Source organism: Amaranthus tricolor, chromosome 1 (assembly GCF_026212465.1).
Source record: "Amaranthus tricolor cultivar Red isolate AtriRed21 chromosome 1, ASM2621246v1, whole genome shotgun sequence".
NCBI lineage: Eukaryota > Viridiplantae > Streptophyta > Magnoliopsida > Caryophyllales > Amaranthaceae > Amaranthus > Amaranthus tricolor.
Window position 1 is genome coordinate 12,302,015 of NC_080047.1, and position 18,992 is coordinate 12,321,006.

At 35.5% G+C, this 18,992-nt stretch overlaps 2 protein-coding genes and 1 pseudogene across 5 annotated transcripts; 2 read left to right on the forward strand and 1 right to left on the reverse strand.

Moving 5' to 3' along the window:
* Window positions 1-977: 977 nt before the first annotated feature.
* Window positions 978-6,269, reverse strand: LOC130820764 (uncharacterized). 4 transcript variants are annotated; one of them, XM_057686297.1, is made up of 3 exons: window positions 6,100-6,269; window positions 4,657-4,725; window positions 978-4,050 (listed from the first exon to the last, which is right to left on the reverse strand). In XM_057686297.1, exon 3 carries the CDS (start codon window positions 4,005-4,007, stop codon window positions 2,154-2,156), a length of 1,854 nt encoding a protein of 617 aa, XP_057542280.1. In that variant the 5' UTR covers window positions 4,008-4,050; window positions 4,657-4,725; window positions 6,100-6,269; the 3' UTR covers window positions 978-2,153. The 4 variants fall into 4 exon arrangements, with proteins under 4 accessions (XP_057542280.1, XP_057542265.1, XP_057542259.1 ...); XM_057686282.1 differs by lacking the exon at window positions 4,657-4,725 and having other exon boundaries at window positions 6,100-6,263; XM_057686276.1 differs by having other exon boundaries at window positions 978-4,990; window positions 6,100-6,243.
* LOC130796795 (GABA transporter 1-like) lies at window positions 5,050-18,391 on the forward strand (annotated as a pseudogene).
* LOC130820790 (putative cysteine-rich receptor-like protein kinase 9) lies at window positions 8,454-9,678 on the forward strand. Its single transcript, XM_057686304.1, has one exon. It carries the CDS (start codon window positions 8,564-8,566, stop codon window positions 9,419-9,421), a length of 858 nt encoding a protein of 285 aa, XP_057542287.1. The 5' UTR covers window positions 8,454-8,563; the 3' UTR covers window positions 9,422-9,678.
* Window positions 18,392-18,992: the final 601 nt, after the last annotated feature.

Consider the following 18,992-nt stretch of genomic DNA (forward strand, 5'->3'; position numbering starts at 1 on the left):
ATGCTAAATCTTCCTCCGAATCATAACTGTTGTTCTGTTTACTTTCGACTAGCGTGGCCTGAGATTTATACGTTAATTCTGGACATTTAGACCTAAAATGTCCTGGTTCCTGACAGTGATGACATATTATGGTCCTAGTGTTGCTAGACCCATCTGTACTAGCACCGTTACTGTTGTTAGACCCCTTTTTCTTTCTAGAATTTCTAGCCGATCTAACAACTAACCCACTGCCATAATTCTCATTATCACATGTCACCTTTTAACGCAACTCCCAAGTATAAAGTGCTGCCTTCACTTCTTCTAGGGTCAACGAGTCTTTGCCAACCACAAAAGAGTCCACAAAATTCTCATAACTATTCAGTAGAGAAATAAGCAATATTAAAACTGCATTCTCATCATCTATCTTAACTTCTAAATTATGCGAATCTAATAAAATAGAATTAATATTTTCTAGATGATCCCTTAATGGCGTACCATTGTTTCAGTAGCAATTTGTTGGTTAACGATTTTGTCATGTACAATGACTCCAATTTTAACCATAATTCTACGGCCGTCTCCTGATCAACAACTTCCGTGATGATGTGATCATCAAGACTTAGCAAGATGGTAGAATGAACCTTCTCTTCCATCTCTACTAACTGTTCATCAGTCCATCTGTCTCCAGATTCCGACGTAGATGCGGCACTCTTTGGGATCAACGGACGCCAAATCTACAACTGCTTTAATATCGCCTTCATCTTAATCTGCCATAGCCCAAAGCTATTTTTTCTATTAAATTTCTCAATCTTTATTGTAGAATCTCCTACCATTGTTTCCCTCAAAAACTCTTCCAAAGATTAAACATGAGCTCTTGATGTCAATTGTTGTGCGACAGCGGAAGCAAAGGTCGAAAACAATAACAAAAAGCAATAAAGATTCATACAAGCAATAAAGAAAATCACACCGATAAATTAACGTGGTTCACTATCAACGTCATAACTACATCCACCGATACCGAGAATAAACTTTTCAATATAAACAGGGAGATTAAAAGATGAACGAGAAACCACAACAATGGCTCTCTAAGCTTTTTCTCTCTTAGTTTTCCTCACTTTGTGTTGAATGCATCGTGCCCTAATTCTAATTACAAGAGGGGTTTATATTGTATGTCACTTAATAAAAAGAAATTAGGTTAAGAAATACAAAGAAATCAGCCCAAAAACTAAGTAACGTCAAAAGAACGTGCGAAAACTGAAAACCCACAAAAAATTACACAAGTCGCAGCTCGCGTACTAGGTCGCGGCCCTGACCTAACTGTTTTCCAAACTAGTAGCTTTTCCTTCAGAAACTCGCGACACGCGACCAAATGTAAGGCCCGCGACCTAGGCGTCTTCCAATCCAGTAGCTACTTTGCGCCCCGCGTAGTACTCCGCACCCCGCGCACTTCGACCCATTTCTTGATTTCATCTTAAAACCCGATCTTAGACTCGGTTCGAGTCATAAAATCTCAACATCTAGTCTAATCTGCTTTCATTAAGAATAAGTAATAAGTTCAAAAAATAAGATGAAGACAACAAGGCCAAAATGGGATTAGGCAAGTTAAAAATGTGCCCATCAAAGTGAAAATGCTGAATATTATACAAGTGTTCAAGAAGACAGCATGTTATTGTTATGTCAGACCTTACAAGAAATTTATCAAAGGCTTCCTCGGTGGAAAAAATTAAGAAAAGGCTAATAATATTACATAGTACATAATATATTTATACTACCTTAACCTGCAATATACAACATGAGCATTATCAGAAGCACAGCACTCTGATGCAGATCATTCAGCAGTCGAGACAACCATGAGAAGAAGTCACTCTGGTAAACATGAGACTGAAACCCTCTTGGGAAAACCCGAGCCCAAATCATCGGTTTAGTACAATACAATTCAATCAATGGACTATACATTTTGGAAAGGCGGGCTGAGAGGATATCGATTTGCAATTTCATTAATGAGTATCTTCCAAAGAGTTATCAAGAATCTGAGCTTGAACTTTTACTAGCATCCCCAAATGTGACATGTTCTTCGTTTCCAGCAATAATTACGAGCAAAACGTCTGGCAATAATTATTGATATTCAACTCCAAGCTATGAGCGTTGTTCTGTTTCATTACATGAACAATGCAGCATTACGGACATCCGGTTGTACAGCACGTATTTACACCTCTTGGAACAGATACATAGTTTATATTTCCGTTCTTTAAGCTCAAAAAGCTAAGATTATTTCTCACAAATGCAAGATCCTCCACTCTTTCTACTCCCATCCTCTTTACAGTTTCCCGACAAGGAAGACTGTCACATGGGTTGCTGTCTCTACACAATGATACGCTTGAAACCTGGCTCAGGACCTTTATGGCTAAAGTCTGCAACTCAGGCGTCTCAAAACCAAAATTTTCCCACCAAGCAACTGGGTCCATCTTGTCTCTACATTCTACTGCATCTTCCTCTCCGAAGGATCCTACCGATCTCCAGTAAACACTAAGTTGTTCTCTAAGTAAACACCTTGCACTACTCTCCTGCTGATATCTGTCTAATGTGACGTTCCATCCCCGCATTACAGTTTTGTCCTTGTTCTGACCTCTGCCAAAATATCTAGGGTTTAGCAAATAGCCAGCTGCATGAAGTGGGGAAAAAAACATATCCCATCTACTCTCTATCAGCAACTCCATTTGACTAAATGTAATATCATCAATGCCCCTACTCCTCACGGCTTCAAGTGACTGAACCCGCCAATCGTAAACATCACCCATGACAGATTTGTCAATGTTGAATGTTGCAAGTAGTTTAACAAAAGGATCACACAGCTGCAACATCAATTGGGCCCTAGACCAGAACTCATCCCCCAACACAGTAGCTTCTATGTTGACAACATCACAAAGAGCAGTAAGCTTCCACTGATTCCATTGATTGCTCATGAATAAATCCTGTAAATCTTGTTTCATCTGACAAATTCTATGGACTAAACAAAATGAAGGTGCAAACTTCAGCGAATTGGTATCAGAAATCTCCATCAAATTGTATTTGAAGCAAGAAGAATAACGTTGGAAAGATGAAATGACTTGCTCAATTCCCCTGGCACACAACACAACAGCTTTCATCCAGTCTAATTCAGCAATCTCTTCCATCAGCAGATTGATCGAATGAGAAGTGCAAGGGGACCAGAATATATGAGGAAATTTTTCTAAGATAACAGTTTCAAAAGCAGTGCTTGCCTGTCCAAGATGGGTTATTATTTGTAGTACATTTCTGGGTCCAATTTCTACTATGGCATCACTAAGCACATCAATAAATAAATTGTCAGCTTCATCCCCTTCATTTATATCAATCGATTTTAAAAACATAACTCCTCTTGGGCTTGAGACGAATAAATTTATACAAAAGCATCCAAGTGATCCATCTACACGATTGACACAAATAATAGTGCATCCTGTGTGTGGCCAGGACTCCCGAACTAAGGTTATGGCTTTGTCGAGCTTTGCCTTTTCTTTGCTGAGAAAAGTTTCGGACAACATATCCCTTGAGGGAGGTTCATATCCAGGGCCGAAGTCTGCTATTGCTCTGATCATTTCCCTAAAATATGGGGAGTTAACTGTATTCATGTTCAATCCATCAGCATAAAAAAATCTGGCTACAGTCTCATCTACATCTTCTTTAGCAAGACCTCTAATAGGGCCAGTGAAGTTCAACTGGCAATTCTTGATGCGCTTAACAACCTTTGAACTAAAAGGATTCTTTTTTTTCTTCTTCTGAAGGTATTCCTCTTCCAATATACGAAACTCGTCTCTTATAGACTTGTCTATTGCTGGGCAACTTTTCACGCCAACACCAGAATATCCAAGAAGATGGGCCCTCACTCGTGAATAGGAGCCATTGTATCTTGAATTACAATGGTTGCATTTCCACCTTTTTGTACCACTACCTTTATCAAATCCACCGAATACACTAACATGTTTCCAGCCCCATTTATCAGTTTCAGAAGGCATGTTTTCTTGCAGCAAGTGTGCAACAATCAACAAAAATACACGCCTGAAGAGGCGAACCACAAATACATGAGAAGATATTTAAACACGTAGATCTTAAAGGGCCATACATAATAAGTTGGTGTGGTAGTTTAGAAAATATCTGATGCACTGAACCTTCATTACAGGATCACGTGTGAGTTACAGGTAATATGATCTAGCAATCCACAATGGATCGGACATGAACAAAAATGGGCTACAATGAAGCTACATCTTCTAATAAACCAATGTGCTTAATAATCCATGGACAAATGATAACTTCTGTCCAAGAGATTGGCTCAGTTATATTAAAACAACTTTTAATACTACTGCTTCAAATGAAACAAGACTCAGCTGGTTCATGGTATCTAAAAATAGCATGCTTCTACTACATTCAGACAAGTACTGATGATGGATGTCATTTCAGGGAGAACACGCACTGAATAAATGCAGTACATACTATACACAGAAGAGACTAGAGAGGAAAACTGTTCTTGTTAAATGATTGCTGATCAAAACTCTAAGCTAGTTGGTTATCCACTATGTTTGCATCAATCTTCAATCAGTTAAACCCACTACCCAGTACCCATTACGTCTTGACACTTGAAAGCATGGAACTATGACACAAACTTACTTGGTAACAACAAAGATGTGCAAGTTCAAAAATCATATGCCATCAATCAGCTTTATTAAACCATCACACCTGAAACCAACATAAAAAGCTTTTTGAAAGACAGCAAAAAAAATAAAATTCAATGATCACATCAATGTAGAATTTTGGATTAGCTTGAATTACATAATCAATTATGCTATCCAATTAAATGTACATTAATGAAATAGGATCTCGATTAACAATTGACTTCCCTCACCATCGTTTATTACAATAATACATAGAAGCAGCCATATTTTGAAAACGGTAAACCAGCAGCTTTAATTCAAACTATCGCTGGTAAAGTCCCAAACTCCATCTGCTTGAGTGGAATACGAGAGAGTGCATCAGCCACTGGGTTAATTTTTCTAGTAAACCATGAAAAATCCTATCCCATCAACTTCATCACCCATTTTTGATACTCACTACCGTGTACCAACCTCACTATGCTCTATCAAGCTTAGTTTAAAAAAGCCTGAGGCACGCGGAGGCGCAAAAGGTCCTTAGAGCAACGGTTTTTCAAACTTCATATTCAAGAAAATTTGGGTTTTGAGTTTTATTTCTTTTTCGAACAAACAAACATAAGTTGATTACCCAGCCCAATGAGGCGCACAAGGGGTGAAGCGCATCAAGGCATCCAAGGTGCATGCCTCTTGTAGTGGGCTTTGCCTCACCTAGCCTAGGTGTTTTCCGAGCCTGAGCCCAAGGAGCACAAGGCAAAAAGCGAGGCAAGCAAACTATGCTATCAAGTACATTAAATATGTTTCTGCCAGCCCCTATTCTTCACTATAACTATGTCTCTTGTTTATGGTGTAAACTTAAGCCAAGATCTCATTTGTGCTTCACTTAATTAGCTTGTATTATAACTCTCTTTTGTTCAACACGCCCAATTTATATCCACCATTGTATACCTTCATTAGTGAGCTCTGAGCTAATTCATTTTAGCACATTAATACAAATACTAGCGGTAAGGAAAGACGTAGACATCATTAGATTTGGTGTGCTTGTTCAGTTTATGTATTGCATTTTTTTTATCTGAATTACTAGCACTAGTTGTCTAGCTTATTAGATCATAATATTCAATCTATCCATGAGTTAGAAGTTCACGAATTGATCAAATCCCCTTTAAAAAATATAACAGCTACCTACCTAACTTATCACAATCTTCACCATCATTAACCTAACAAATCAAATCAAACCTTTATACAGTATTAGACAAATTTAGAGTTGCCCAAATTAATAAAATCATTAATTAATCTTAATCCACAATTTTGGAGTCATCACAACGGTACTATTATTGAAATTTATATAATTAAACAAGAAATATTACATGAAATTTATTGTATTTACAAATTGAACTGTAGAAAATAATAGATAAATGAAATGAGGAGAGAGACAAAAGATAATGCGGAGAATCGATAATTGTACCTGGAAGAGTTTGCGGAAAAAGGGTTGAAATATTTGATGAAAGATCGAAACTTTAGCGTTTCGACAGGAATGAAAATTAGAAAGAAACCTGAAACCCTTGAAAGATGAAAAGACGGACAATGATGAAGGGCGCAAACCGACGACTTTACACCCTTTTTAAACGAAACGGGTTTCCCGTTTTTAAAACTTTTTCACCGGACCAACTTTTACGCTATTTAATACTCCCCTCTTTCTATTCATTTGAGTTGTCCTATTTAGTTTTTGACACTATTTATCGATCACTTTTTATTTGTATTTTATTCTTATTCTAGACATCAAAATATGGTCATGTGGAATCTTGTTTGATTCGTCTCAATGTAAATTTTATTAATATCAAATTTTTATGATTTTTAATTATCCACAATTAGAGATATTTAGAATTGAATTGGTACATTGGATAGTGCGCCAAACTAAATGGGACAACTCAAATGACTTGGAGGGAGTATTTAATAGCAATTTACATACTTCGGTTATTACACGACAAAAATGGATAGTAATGTGGATTTTTGTTTTATTCGTCTTTTCGCATTTCATATATCAAACTTTTATAATTTTTAGTTATGTATAACTCTAGATATGTACAATCTCACAAATGCATTAGTGCAGATATTGTGGAACGAAGGAAGTATTTTTTTCACTTTCTAAATTTAGTCATTTTATTTCTATACGAGTAATTTGCAAATTACGGTATTCAAGTTTAGAATTTTTTCTAATCACAGTCTCAAAGTTTGTATTTTGCAAATTACAGCCACCAAAGTATCAAAGTCTACACTATTCAAGTCAAGTGATTATTGACCAACCCAAATAATCTTTAACTAGCCTAAATGATTTTTGACCATTAATATTCACCTTTGACTTTTGTTGATATCCCTAGTAGCCTTTAAATTTCCTAATTACCAATAGTATCTTTGTATTTTAACATTTTAACATCATTTTTACACATTATAATAATATTTTTTTCAAAAAATAAACATCGCGATGAATTTTATAAAGTAACTCTTTTAAAAATTCGGTAGCCTGGTTAAATTTTATTACCCAACGTAACACACATTTTCTAGATTTTAATTCGGTTCTTTGGTTCCCTTGACTTCGTTTTTCAGGAACCGACTCCAAAAGCGCGACCCTTTCATTAGTGGTTGCTACTATTGAAAATACTTTATTTGAGGAGAGTAAGGGGCCAAAAACATGAAAGATTTTTAATCCAACTCAACTTAAAGAAACTTGTTAAATGGTTACCACCGGGATGTTCAATGGATCGGGCCCTCATTTTGAGCCCTTATCTATCCCGTTTTTAGAAGGGTTTTGTAAGGGCTGGGCCGAAAATGGACCGGGCCGAAACAGGTTATACTATACTTAAAATGAAGCGGGCTATAAAAGGGCTCAATAACGGTCAAAAACGGGCCTTTGTAAATAGTATAATTAATGTATAATTTAAATTATTATAAAAGTCAATGTCTATGAAATTATTAATATTTTTTCAATCTAATTATTATATGATAATTTAATTATTATAAATTGATAAATGCGGATTAAAATAATTTTAAGTAGTAAAAATGGGTGGGTTGGGCTGGATCGGGCTTTGAAAGCACGACCCATTTAAAGTCCATAGTAATTTTAAAAGGCCCTTATCCGACCTGATCCATATTTACTTAAGCCCAACTCCGTCCTTATTCGGCCCATTAAACACCTCTAGTTACCACCGACCAGTAATGAAATTTGGTCTCAAATGTCTGTTTCCAGTTAGTAAATAATTATCTTTATCATTCTATTTTTCCCTTTTTTTTTGGTATAAGGTAGTATAAGAGGAGAGAAAGGACGAAAATTAAAATAAAAATCCTTTTGAAAAAAATGATATTCATCTAAAAAATAAGCCCCCATTCTTTTTATATCATGTTATTTTAAAGCTTAAAGATAATGTTTAATTGATTATATTACTAAGTGTCCAGGTGAATGATCTATGTGTGATTTTAGAACTATTAATCAGCTGATAAAATATACTTGCTGCACACGAATTATACGTAATTGATTTAACATTTAAGAATTACAAATTTTTATATGATCAGATAATTTCACCGTTATATGCGCCTTATATACAATTTGAATAGCTCAATAATACAACTTATTAACATCTATCTAATCTCATATATAATTTATGTTTTAAGGTTGGATATGATATAGACTTTTTATTTTAAAGTCGTCTCACCAAAAGATGGTATCTCGTAATAGTATCTTCATCATCTACATATAATAATAAAATGTTCCTGAGTTTCTATGGTCTTATACAAGAAATTGTCAGCATTATTAAAATACGTCAATCATCATCTTATCTCCTTATAAATAACGTGTCAAAGATCATCTTCAAATACTTAATTCATGCCATATAAATACGCAATTTTGCAACAATTCCATTACATTATACATAACCATGGCGATTACATACACAACCGTTCTGATTCAATCCCTATTCCTCTTCTTTTTTCTCTGCAATCCTGTAAGCTGCGACGACAGAGAATCATACTCTAATCGACTTCGCGGTCGATCTACCGGCTGTTTGCGCACAAAAAACGCTACAATTTCCTTTCAGAATAATGTAATTACTCTTTTCTCTGATTTCAATCGCCAATCTTCCTCAATCGGCTTCTACAATAACAGCATAGGAGACATTCCGGATAGAGTCTATGGCTACTATATGTGCCGAGGTGATGTTAGCAACGGAATTTGCAACAATTGTATTATTAATGGCACGAAAATGGCTATGGATTTCGATTGCGATTATGTCGATGGAGATTTTGAATCGGAGTTATGCATATTCCGATATTCAAACCATAATATGTACGGACTGTTAGAGATGAACTTAACATCGACATTTGATTACCTCGATTTAAACATTTCAAATTATCAGCAGTTTAATCGGAGTTTATCGACAACATTAGAAGCTGTGATTAATGAGGCTGCTTTTGGTAGTGCTAACAATGGTGCTTCTTCTAGATTAGGTTTTGCTACGAAAGAAGGCATTGTTTCGAGTAACGAGACGATATATGCACTGGCTCAATGCACACCTGATATTGTTGGAGTTAATTGTAGTCGGTGTTTACGTTCTGCATTTAATCGAATTAAAGGACGAGCTCCAGCTGCAGTTTCTACCATGGCTTATAAATGTCATCTTCGTTTTGATAATGTTTCGTTTTATGATCTTGGAATGTCTAATGATAGTGCAGGGAAGCAACTTGGATCTTCTCAACTTTTCGGCTTATTCTCCCTTATGTTGTTTATGTTGGGATAGGGATTTAGGATATTAGGAATTTGGATTAAACATTGTGTAAGTACATGGTAGATGTACATATTTATGTGGTAATCATGTAAATTTGATATGATATAGAAGTATTATGTTGGGATTAATATGTATGGGCTAATGGTGTATAGTAGTATTGAGCTTGAGTAATTAGGTTAGCCCATTTTCTATATTCTTGATTGTGTAATGTATTGCTTTTTTTTTTTTTTTTAATTTTATCTATATATTTAAAGGAATATTTACAAGCCATTGATAACCTTTGGTAACCATTTACAATTGTTTGCAAAATAACCCGGGCCAAATGATCAAAATAATAATAATAATTATTATTATTATTATAAGTTCCATTGGAGATAAAAATCACTCATGAGATAAGGTTGGAAATGAATAACATCGGCCTACGTGAAAGGAAAAATTTGAACTAAATATGCTATTTTTGAAAAAAAAAATCCAAAAAATCCCATTTTCTTAAAATAAATGCCTCTAATCTAATTTTAAGGCATGATGGTTGTTCGTTGTTAGTAACAGCTAACAAAGCCTTGGTCAAAAAAAGTCAGACACCTTGTTCGCTGTTACTAACAGAGAATAAAAGTATGACTTTTTTACCATGCCTTTGTTGACTGTTAATAACAGCAAACAGATGTGTGTTATAATTTGTTCCAGGATCCTTCTTATTCATTGCCTCCAATTTTCCTAAACCCTAAGTCGACATCTCCGCTCATATTCTCTCACTTAATTCTCCTTCATCCTTTCAAATCACTCTTCCTTCTTCCCTCTTAGTACTATTAAAGTGTTCTGGATTATACTTGGATTGTTCAAAGGCATTCATAATCTTATTTTTTTCCTTTTTTTGTTAAATTAGAGTTTCTTTAGGGTTTTTTCTAAATAATTCATTTTCATTCAAATGTAGGTTACTCATTTGCAAATCACTGCTCTACAATTGCATCCTTAGCTGATTAAGGTATTAATTAAATGATTTTTAGTATTTAATTAAATAAATTAGGGAAAATAATGTCGAAAATTCAACACAATTTCATTAATAATGATTACAAAAAATAGTTTATTCATGAAATAAAACCATTACAACCTATGATTGGTTTTTAAACTTTTTCAATATTCTCTTAATCTCTTCACTCCTATCCGCCTTATGAACTGCTACTATTCTCCATTATGTATATTATTTTTAAGCTCTTCATTCTCTTCATCGAGCGTAATAATAATATTTTTTTTGCCATCCTCTGTATCAGCCCACCTAAATAGGTACATCCCAATCTTTCATCATGGAAAAGTGGACAAATAACATATTGACAGCCAGGATCAAAGTCGCTCGATCACGACTGTGTTCAACATCATGACCACAATGACGATGTTCTTCCATTGAATGAGGTTTTGACATATACTAATAAAGTAACATAATAAAATTAATCAAAGTAGCTCTAATCACAACTGAATTGTTCGTTGTTACTAACAGCGAACAAAGTAACGACTAGTTAGAAAAGTTACATCGACTAGTTTTGACACCAAACACATCAGCTGCATAATCAGAATCACTATACCCAATTACCAAACACTCCTTACCATTCCCATACACAAGACCAATATCAGTTGTCCCTCTCAAGTAGCGAAAAATCCTTCTCACTCCCTGCCAGTGCTCTTTCCCAGGTCAAGCCATGAACCTACTCACAACAATAACAGCATGCGCAATATCCGACCTAGTACAGACCATAGCATATATTAAACAACCAACTGCATTGGCATAAGGGACCCTAGACATGTATGCCAACTCCTCCTCAGTTTGAGGTGACATAGACAAAGACAATTTGCAGCTCACAGATGTTGGTGTACTTATAATCTTTGATTTCTCCATCCCAAAACGAGATAAAATCTTTTCGATGTAACTTTTCTGATTCAAGAAAAGCTTACCCCTAGCCCAATCCCTATAGATCTCCATACCCAAAATCTTCTTAGCTAGACCCAAATCTTTCATGTCAAATTCTGAGCTAAGCAACTTTTTAAAGTCTAGCAACATTAGATATTCTTTGTGGCAACAAGCATGTTATCAACATATAACAACAGATAAATCATGGAACCATCATCCAGCTTACTATGATACACAAGAAATCATATGAGTTCCTATCAAAACCATGCAAAACCATAAAAGAATCATACCTCTTGTACCACTGCCGAGGAGATTGCTTAAGTCCACATAATGACTTTAGCAACCTGCATGCATCGTGCTCTTTTCCTGGAATCTCGAATCCCTCGGGCTGCTTCATCAAAATCTCCTCCTCCAAATCACCATGAAGGAAAGTCGTCTTAACATCCAGCTGCTCCAACTTAAGGTCATAGTTTGCTACAACTGATAATTGCACACGAATAGAAGTATAACTAACCACCGGTGAGAATATCTCCACAAAATCAACCCCTTCTACCTGAATGAACCCCTTTGCAACTAGCCTAGCCTTAAAACGAACTTTCTAAGATTTAGATGACCCTTCTTTCTTCTTAAAAATCCACTTGCACCCTACAAGCTTCCTCCCTTCTGGTACCTTCACAAGTTCCCACACTCTGTTCTTGTAAAGACACTGCATCTCTTTGCCCATTGCAGCAAGCCATTTCGTCGACTCACTACAACTAATTGCTTGTTTATACGTGATAGGTTCATATGACTCTACATCATCAGCTACACTTAATGCATAACATGTCAAATTCTCAACAAAGCAATTCCTTCCTTCCATCTCTTCAATCAACCTAACGGGCTTCTTGATAACTCGTTTAGGTCGCTCAAGAAGGGTGTCAGATTGACAAGATGACCCCTAATTAGACTGCTCCACCTCCTCCCCAGAGTTAGGAGAAGATGGAACAACCTCAGGTTCAGGAGTACCCGGCACTGGAACCTCAGTATCATCATCAATAAATTGCACTCGAGGTAAATCAGCAATGAACGACTGATGTACCTCAAGCACCCTATCTATCTGTAGCAAGTTCTTCCCTTCCTTCCGCAAATCAGAAGACTCCAAGCTCTTCTTGGAATACATGGTGCTCTCATCGAAAATAACATCCTTAGTAAGAATGACCCGACCCTCCAAATCTTAAACGGAATTTTGAAGTCAATTCCCGAACGAGGACCCCTATTAATGATATAACAAGTTGTCATCACAGCTTCACTCCAATACGTCATCCCTAACCCTGCATTAGAGAGCACGCATCGAAATCTCTCAAGCAGTGTCTGATTAACCCGCTCTGCAACACCATTCTGCTGTGGTGTCATCTTGATGGGATGATGCCGACCAATACCCTCATCTGCGCAGAACTGATTAAACTCCTCTTTGCAAAACTCTAGCCCATTGTCTGTTCGTAGCTTCTTGATCTTCCTATCCTGTCGATTTTCCACCAAAGTTTTCCATTGCTTCAAAGCTTTGAAAGCCTCATCCTTTGACTTAAGCAACCTAAGCCTGTGTATTGGGACATGTCATCTACAAATGACACAAAATAGCGAAAACCTCCCATACCTTCAACCCTAGATGGACCCTAGAAATATGAATGGATATAATTGAGCACATCATCAGTAATGTGAGCACTCTTGCTGAACTTTGACATGTGTTTCTTCCCAAACACACAATGCTCACAAAATTCAAGGTTGGCAACCTTGATCCCGGATAGTAGACCCCTCTTAGACAATAGTTGCATCCCTTTCTCCCCCATATGTCCAAGCCTCATGTGCCAAATCTTGTTCATCTCCTAGTAAGACACCGATGCACAAACCGCAGAACTAGACAATGTAACACCCTCAAAGACATAGAGGGTGTTCCTCTCGATACCCTTAAGTACTAACTCCGAACCTCGATAAATGGACAGCTCCCCATCCGAAAACACTCTATTGTACCCTAAATCATCCAAGGTACCCAATGAAATCGTATTCTTCCCCAAAGCAAGAACATGCCGCACCTTAGTCAATGTCAACTTTCACCCATCAGCAGTTCTCAATCTCATGGACCAATACCCGTAATCTTACATGATGCATTATTACCTATAATAACCTACCCCCATTGCAAGACTCATACGTGTCAAACCAGTCTCGATGCAGACTCATATGGAACGAACACCAAGAATTCAGAACCCAATCATCAGAAAGATCCCCAGACTTAGCAGAACTCACTAATGCCAAGTCTTCCTCTAAATTATAGTTCTCCTTTGGTTTTTCCTCAACTATAGCAACTTGGGACTTGCCCTTCCTCACCGAAAAATTACCCGGTTCCTTACAGTAATAATAGGTCTTCCCCGCAATCTTCCTCATTGTCGTTTCCAGCACCCGACCAAGTATTGTTGCCCTTGTTAACCCCCTTATTCTTTTTAGATTTCCCGGACTTAACAAACAACTCACTGTCACTCTCCCCATTATCACCTGTAGCTTTCTGACGAAGTTCCCTAGTATGAAGTGTTGCCTTCACTTCTTCTAAGGTCAGTGAGTCCTTACCAACAACAAAAGACTCAACAAAATTCTCATAGCTAGATGGTAGAAACACAAGTAAAATTAACACAACATCCTCATGATCTATCTTAACATCTAAGTTACGCAAATCCAGTAAAATAGAGTTAAGTTTCTCCAGATGTTCCCGTAAGGGAGTACCTGACTGCATTCGGAGGCTAAACAATTGCTGCTTCAGCAACAATTTGTTGGTCAACGACTTAGTCATATACAATGACTCCGATTTTAGTCATATTTCCGCCACCGTAGCCTGATCAGCTACCTCCGTAATGATATGATCATCCAAGCTTCACAAAATGGTAAAATGAGCCTTTTCCCCCCATTACTGCTAATTGCCCGTCAGTTAGTCCGTATTCCGACACCGCAGTAGTACTCTTTGGAGCCAACGGACGCAAGATTTCCAGCTGTTTCAACATCTTTATTTGCCATAGTCAGAAGCTATTTTTCTTCGTAAATTTCTCAATTCTTATTGTAGAATCTCCAGCCATTGTTTCACTCAAAAACTCTCCAAGTACTTGAATCTGAGCTCTGATACCAATTGTTGTGCGACAGTGGAAGCAAGATCGATGAATAATAATAAAACAACAAAGAAATTCAAACAAAACAATAAGAAAATGACCAATATCAACACATCAAAAGAACCTTCATCATCAACTCATCTTCATCCATGGTGCTACTAGTTAGAGTCACCATTATCAACACATCAAAAGGACCAAACAAAGATTACTCAACTCAGAAAAACAATGTGAATTCTATATTTGGCATTTTCACTGCAATAACTATCGTTGCAACTACTTTTGGAAACGAAATTATTCCTGAAATTCAAGTAATCAAGTTTGAAAAAAGATTATTTTTGACCAATAAGTTTAAAGTTATTAACCATTTTAATTCCTTTAATTTAAATTTTTTACAACTTAATTTAAAGTAAGTCATTTATTATATGATTGGACACAATTATTCCTACACAAATCTAATTAAGTAGTCAGCAATGAGTAGGCAAATTTGTAGTTTATGTTACAGTATATAACATATATGTTGTATGGCTTCTTTAAACAACTTTACTCTAACACGCCCTCTCATACGAGACTCTTTTGGCTAGAAATGTAGATACAACACAAACCCTACTCATACCTAACGTTGAATATTCCACTTTATATGAAGGGTGATTGAGATTCGAACCCGTGACCTCTTGTACACTGGCATCTGATACCATATCAAGGAAACTCAATTAAAAATTTAAGCTGAAAAATAAAGCCCCAGATATATCTTATGTACTCGAAAAGTTTAGTCAAATTAAATTGAAATAGAAGTATAATTGTGCAAGCTAGTCTTTAGTTGTATCCTAATTTTTATGAAGAATAGAATTAAAAAAACAAAATTGCATGCATATAGAATTGTTCATTATAATATTTGTACTTGATAGTGCAAGTGTCAAATTAGCTATGTATGATGATAGTAACTCAATGACTCAAAAGAAGACACATCATGTTGAGAGCAACATTAAGGGTGTAATAAAAGGCAATTAATTATATAATTAATTGCTAATTTATGGGACAGTTAATGTGTCACTTAATGGTGTATTAAAGGGGCAATTAATCTAGAAATAATGGTGATCATTATTTCTATATTTATTGCTAGGTTTATTATGATGTTAAATATGCATTAAGAGAGAACTTAAATGTCATATTTAATTGTATGGTGCTATGGTGCTTTGATGGTGATTGAATGTGTAGTTCTAGAATTATGTATTCCTCTCTATAAATAGGATACTTCATTCATAGAACAAATTCACCACAACACACATAAACACATTGTTGAGAGGACTATTACATTGTAAGGGGCTAGGGTAAACACTAAGAGAGCTTTTCTTCTATGTATTAGTATTATGAGATCTCCTTTGTGAGATATATGACTTGAGAGGTTGCTCTCAAATATGAGAGTTTAGTCATTGAAGTATTGTTGAATCCATTAATAAAGGTAAACATTTGTTGAGGGGGAGACATCCAAAATACCTCATAAAAACATGTGTGTTTATTGTCTCTTTTGTTACATTCTGGTTTTCATTAATTTCTACATTTGTTCTTTACCATTGTTAGTGTCCAAGCACGTCCCCTTTCAGTACTAATTAATAATATTGTTTGAAAACACATTAGGCAACATTAGCACCACCAGTGAAAGGGAAGAGGTTCAAGGGACTTTGTCTTTGTTATGTGATAGTATGCTAGACCTTCTTCAGTGTGGCTGTATCTGGTTATTGGGCATTTGGCAATCAAGCTCAAGGACAGATTTTAGCCAACTTTGTTGTAGATGGTAATATATTGGTGCCCAAATGGTTCATTTTATTCATCAATGTCTTTGTTGTGCTTCAACTTGTCCTTGGTTTGGTAGGTCATTCAGTTGCCCCAAATTTATTCTAGTCAATCACCCCATAAAATTAGATTTATTCATGATTAATTAATAAATAAGATTATTTTTAAAATATCATAAAAAAAATTGAATTATTCTAAATAATTTTTCATTCATATAATTCTACGATTTACATACTTGATAATACTATCACTCGAACACTCTTAACATGTTTCCAACTACCAAGTACCGAGAGAATCATTATTTGTCTCGTAATTATACATGAACGAATACAAATCAAGATAAAAACACTAGAGTAGGTCTTACCTATCACATAACTAAAATCCCAAAAGAAACAAATTATTTAATTATCATTTAGGTTATCGGGCTGGTTTCGAACGGATGTCATTCGGTTCGATTGTATTTCGAATACCTGCCGCAACAGGTGACACTCAAGTCGAGTCGATTAGTCATGTTTCGGTTAAAGATCATTTGTTTGAGTTATCGGGTTTCCAGTGGTTCGGTGTCGGTTGAAGTTCGAGTCGAGTGTTAATTGATCTCGGATTGTCATCGATTAATGATTGGTTCAATTTTATCATGTATAAATTGTGTTCGGGCATTATCTTCGAGTAGAATTTGGTTACGGGTTATTATCGATCAAGTCAATATCAGATTAAATTGCTAGTTGTCTTTTAATTGATGATTAGGATGTCTTTACTTAAGGGAAAATAGTTACGATGTAAATCAATTAGTGATTATTACTTTTACTTATTTGACTGTAAATTAAAATAAAAGTTTCAACAGTTTTCATTTAATTTGATTTAAAATTGTTTAATGAAGACTCACCATTGATTGTTAACTCTAAGTATATGAAATTATGTATTTATAAAATTCAATTTATGAAAATATCAAATACTTTATGAGGTTAACTAATAAGATGATCGAATATGAGTTGATCATACTTCTATGTTCAATAATTAAAACTCGGTCTATTAGAGTGATTAAAACTAAAATACAATAGAAGTATTAGACTATTGTGGCCTTATACTTAGTTTATTAAAGTGAATAGTTATAGTAATTAATCTAAACTAGACATATATATGAAGAATATTCTAAACTAAATCATTTATTTGATTTTAGATTACGCTATTGACTATTAAATTATGAAGCAATCAAATTATAAAGTTAAATAATTAAAGTGATATAAAGAAAATTTGGATTTACAACAGTTCGATTAAATGTCAATTCGAGTTTACAACAGTTCGATTGAAAATTGATTTGGGTTAAGTTGATTCTAGTCGGATTGAGTTCATCTTCACGCATGATTCAAGTCGGATATGATTCGATTCGGTCACTATTAGGTTCGGGTAATCTCAGTTAACGTTTATATATCGGTTATAAAATTCGATTGTGGTTCGGGTTCAGTTTTCCCATTTTCGGTTGTCAACCGGTTTTAGTGCAACTTCGGTTCGAGTAATGTCCATTCGATAAACCTCAAAAAAGAACACATTTTGAGGTCGAAAAACTTTCAGTTTCAGGTCAGATAACATTTGAACAACTCTAATTTTTACATAGTATTTGAGTTCATTTTAAAGTCGGGAAAAAGTCATGTTCGATTTCACTATTTGGTGCATATGGGATCATCGGGTTTGTTTCGAACTCATGTAACCATATTGATTATAATTTCTTATTTTGTTTTGAAATAATTATAAAATCATTGCAATTTTATTTTAATGTAATTATACTTTTCTTGTTACAGATATACGTACAACCAACAAATGAAGTACTAGAAAAGGTACTAAGTGATCCAAAAAGCAAACCATTTTCTCCAAGAAATGTGGAGCCAAGACTAATAGGACGATCCATATTTGTAGCCTTAGCAACAACAATAGCAGCTATGCTACCATTTTTCGGAGATATTATGGGAATTATTGGAGCTTTTGGTTGATTTTGTTTTACCATCCGTTTTCAATATCCTCACTTTTAAGCCCTCTAAAAGTTCCTTCTTTTGGCTAAATCTCATTATTGCACTACTTTCCTCCATATTAGTTGTGGTCGGATCGGTGGCTGCTGTTCGACAAATTGTCCTTGATGCCAAAACTTATAAATTATTTGCCAATTTATAAGCTTTAATTTACATGTTCTCTATCATTTGCGATTTGATCGTTACATTACTATTTAAATTTTATATTTCCTCTGGTTTTTAATAGTTGTTATACTTTATTTTTCACGCTATCCAATGTACAATTTTAATCTTTAATATCTTTAATGCAAATGCCAAAACTCGTAGCAATGATGATGAATTTGATCACTTAATCGAACATGTCTTAGCTTGTACGTTGGACAAGGACTTTAAGGATGTGTCGTACGTAAGTGAATTAGTGTTTGGAACGATCAATGAAGTGATCGATGTGGGGGCGTTTGAGGCTTCACTAAAGGTGTGGAACCATGCCTTGAATGAGTCAAGGCATAGGAAGTGGGTTGCTCGAACAAAGCAACGCAAAAATAGCAAACAAAAGGTGTCAGAGGGGAGTTCTCATTCGAGCACATTGTTCTGCAACTTCCAGTAGGTTCTGATGAATGTGCCTTGTTCGAGCATTGGTCAGTTTTTGCTTCTTGAGGGGCATTGAAAGATTGTGTAACTTCTTGTTTAATGTCATGTTTATTGTTGTTTATTGCTATGCATTATTGTTTATGTTAATTGTGGGTTTAATGGTGATTAGTGTG

Bases quoted from the DNA above. Each gene is read 5' to 3' on its own strand.
- LOC130820764 (XM_057686297.1), bottom strand. From the start codon at position 4,007: ATGCCTTCTGAAACTGATAAATGGGGCTGGAAACATGTTAGTGTATTC.
- LOC130820790 (XM_057686304.1), top strand. From the start codon at position 8,564: ATGGCGATTACATACACAACCGTTCTGATTCAATCCCTATTCCTCTTC.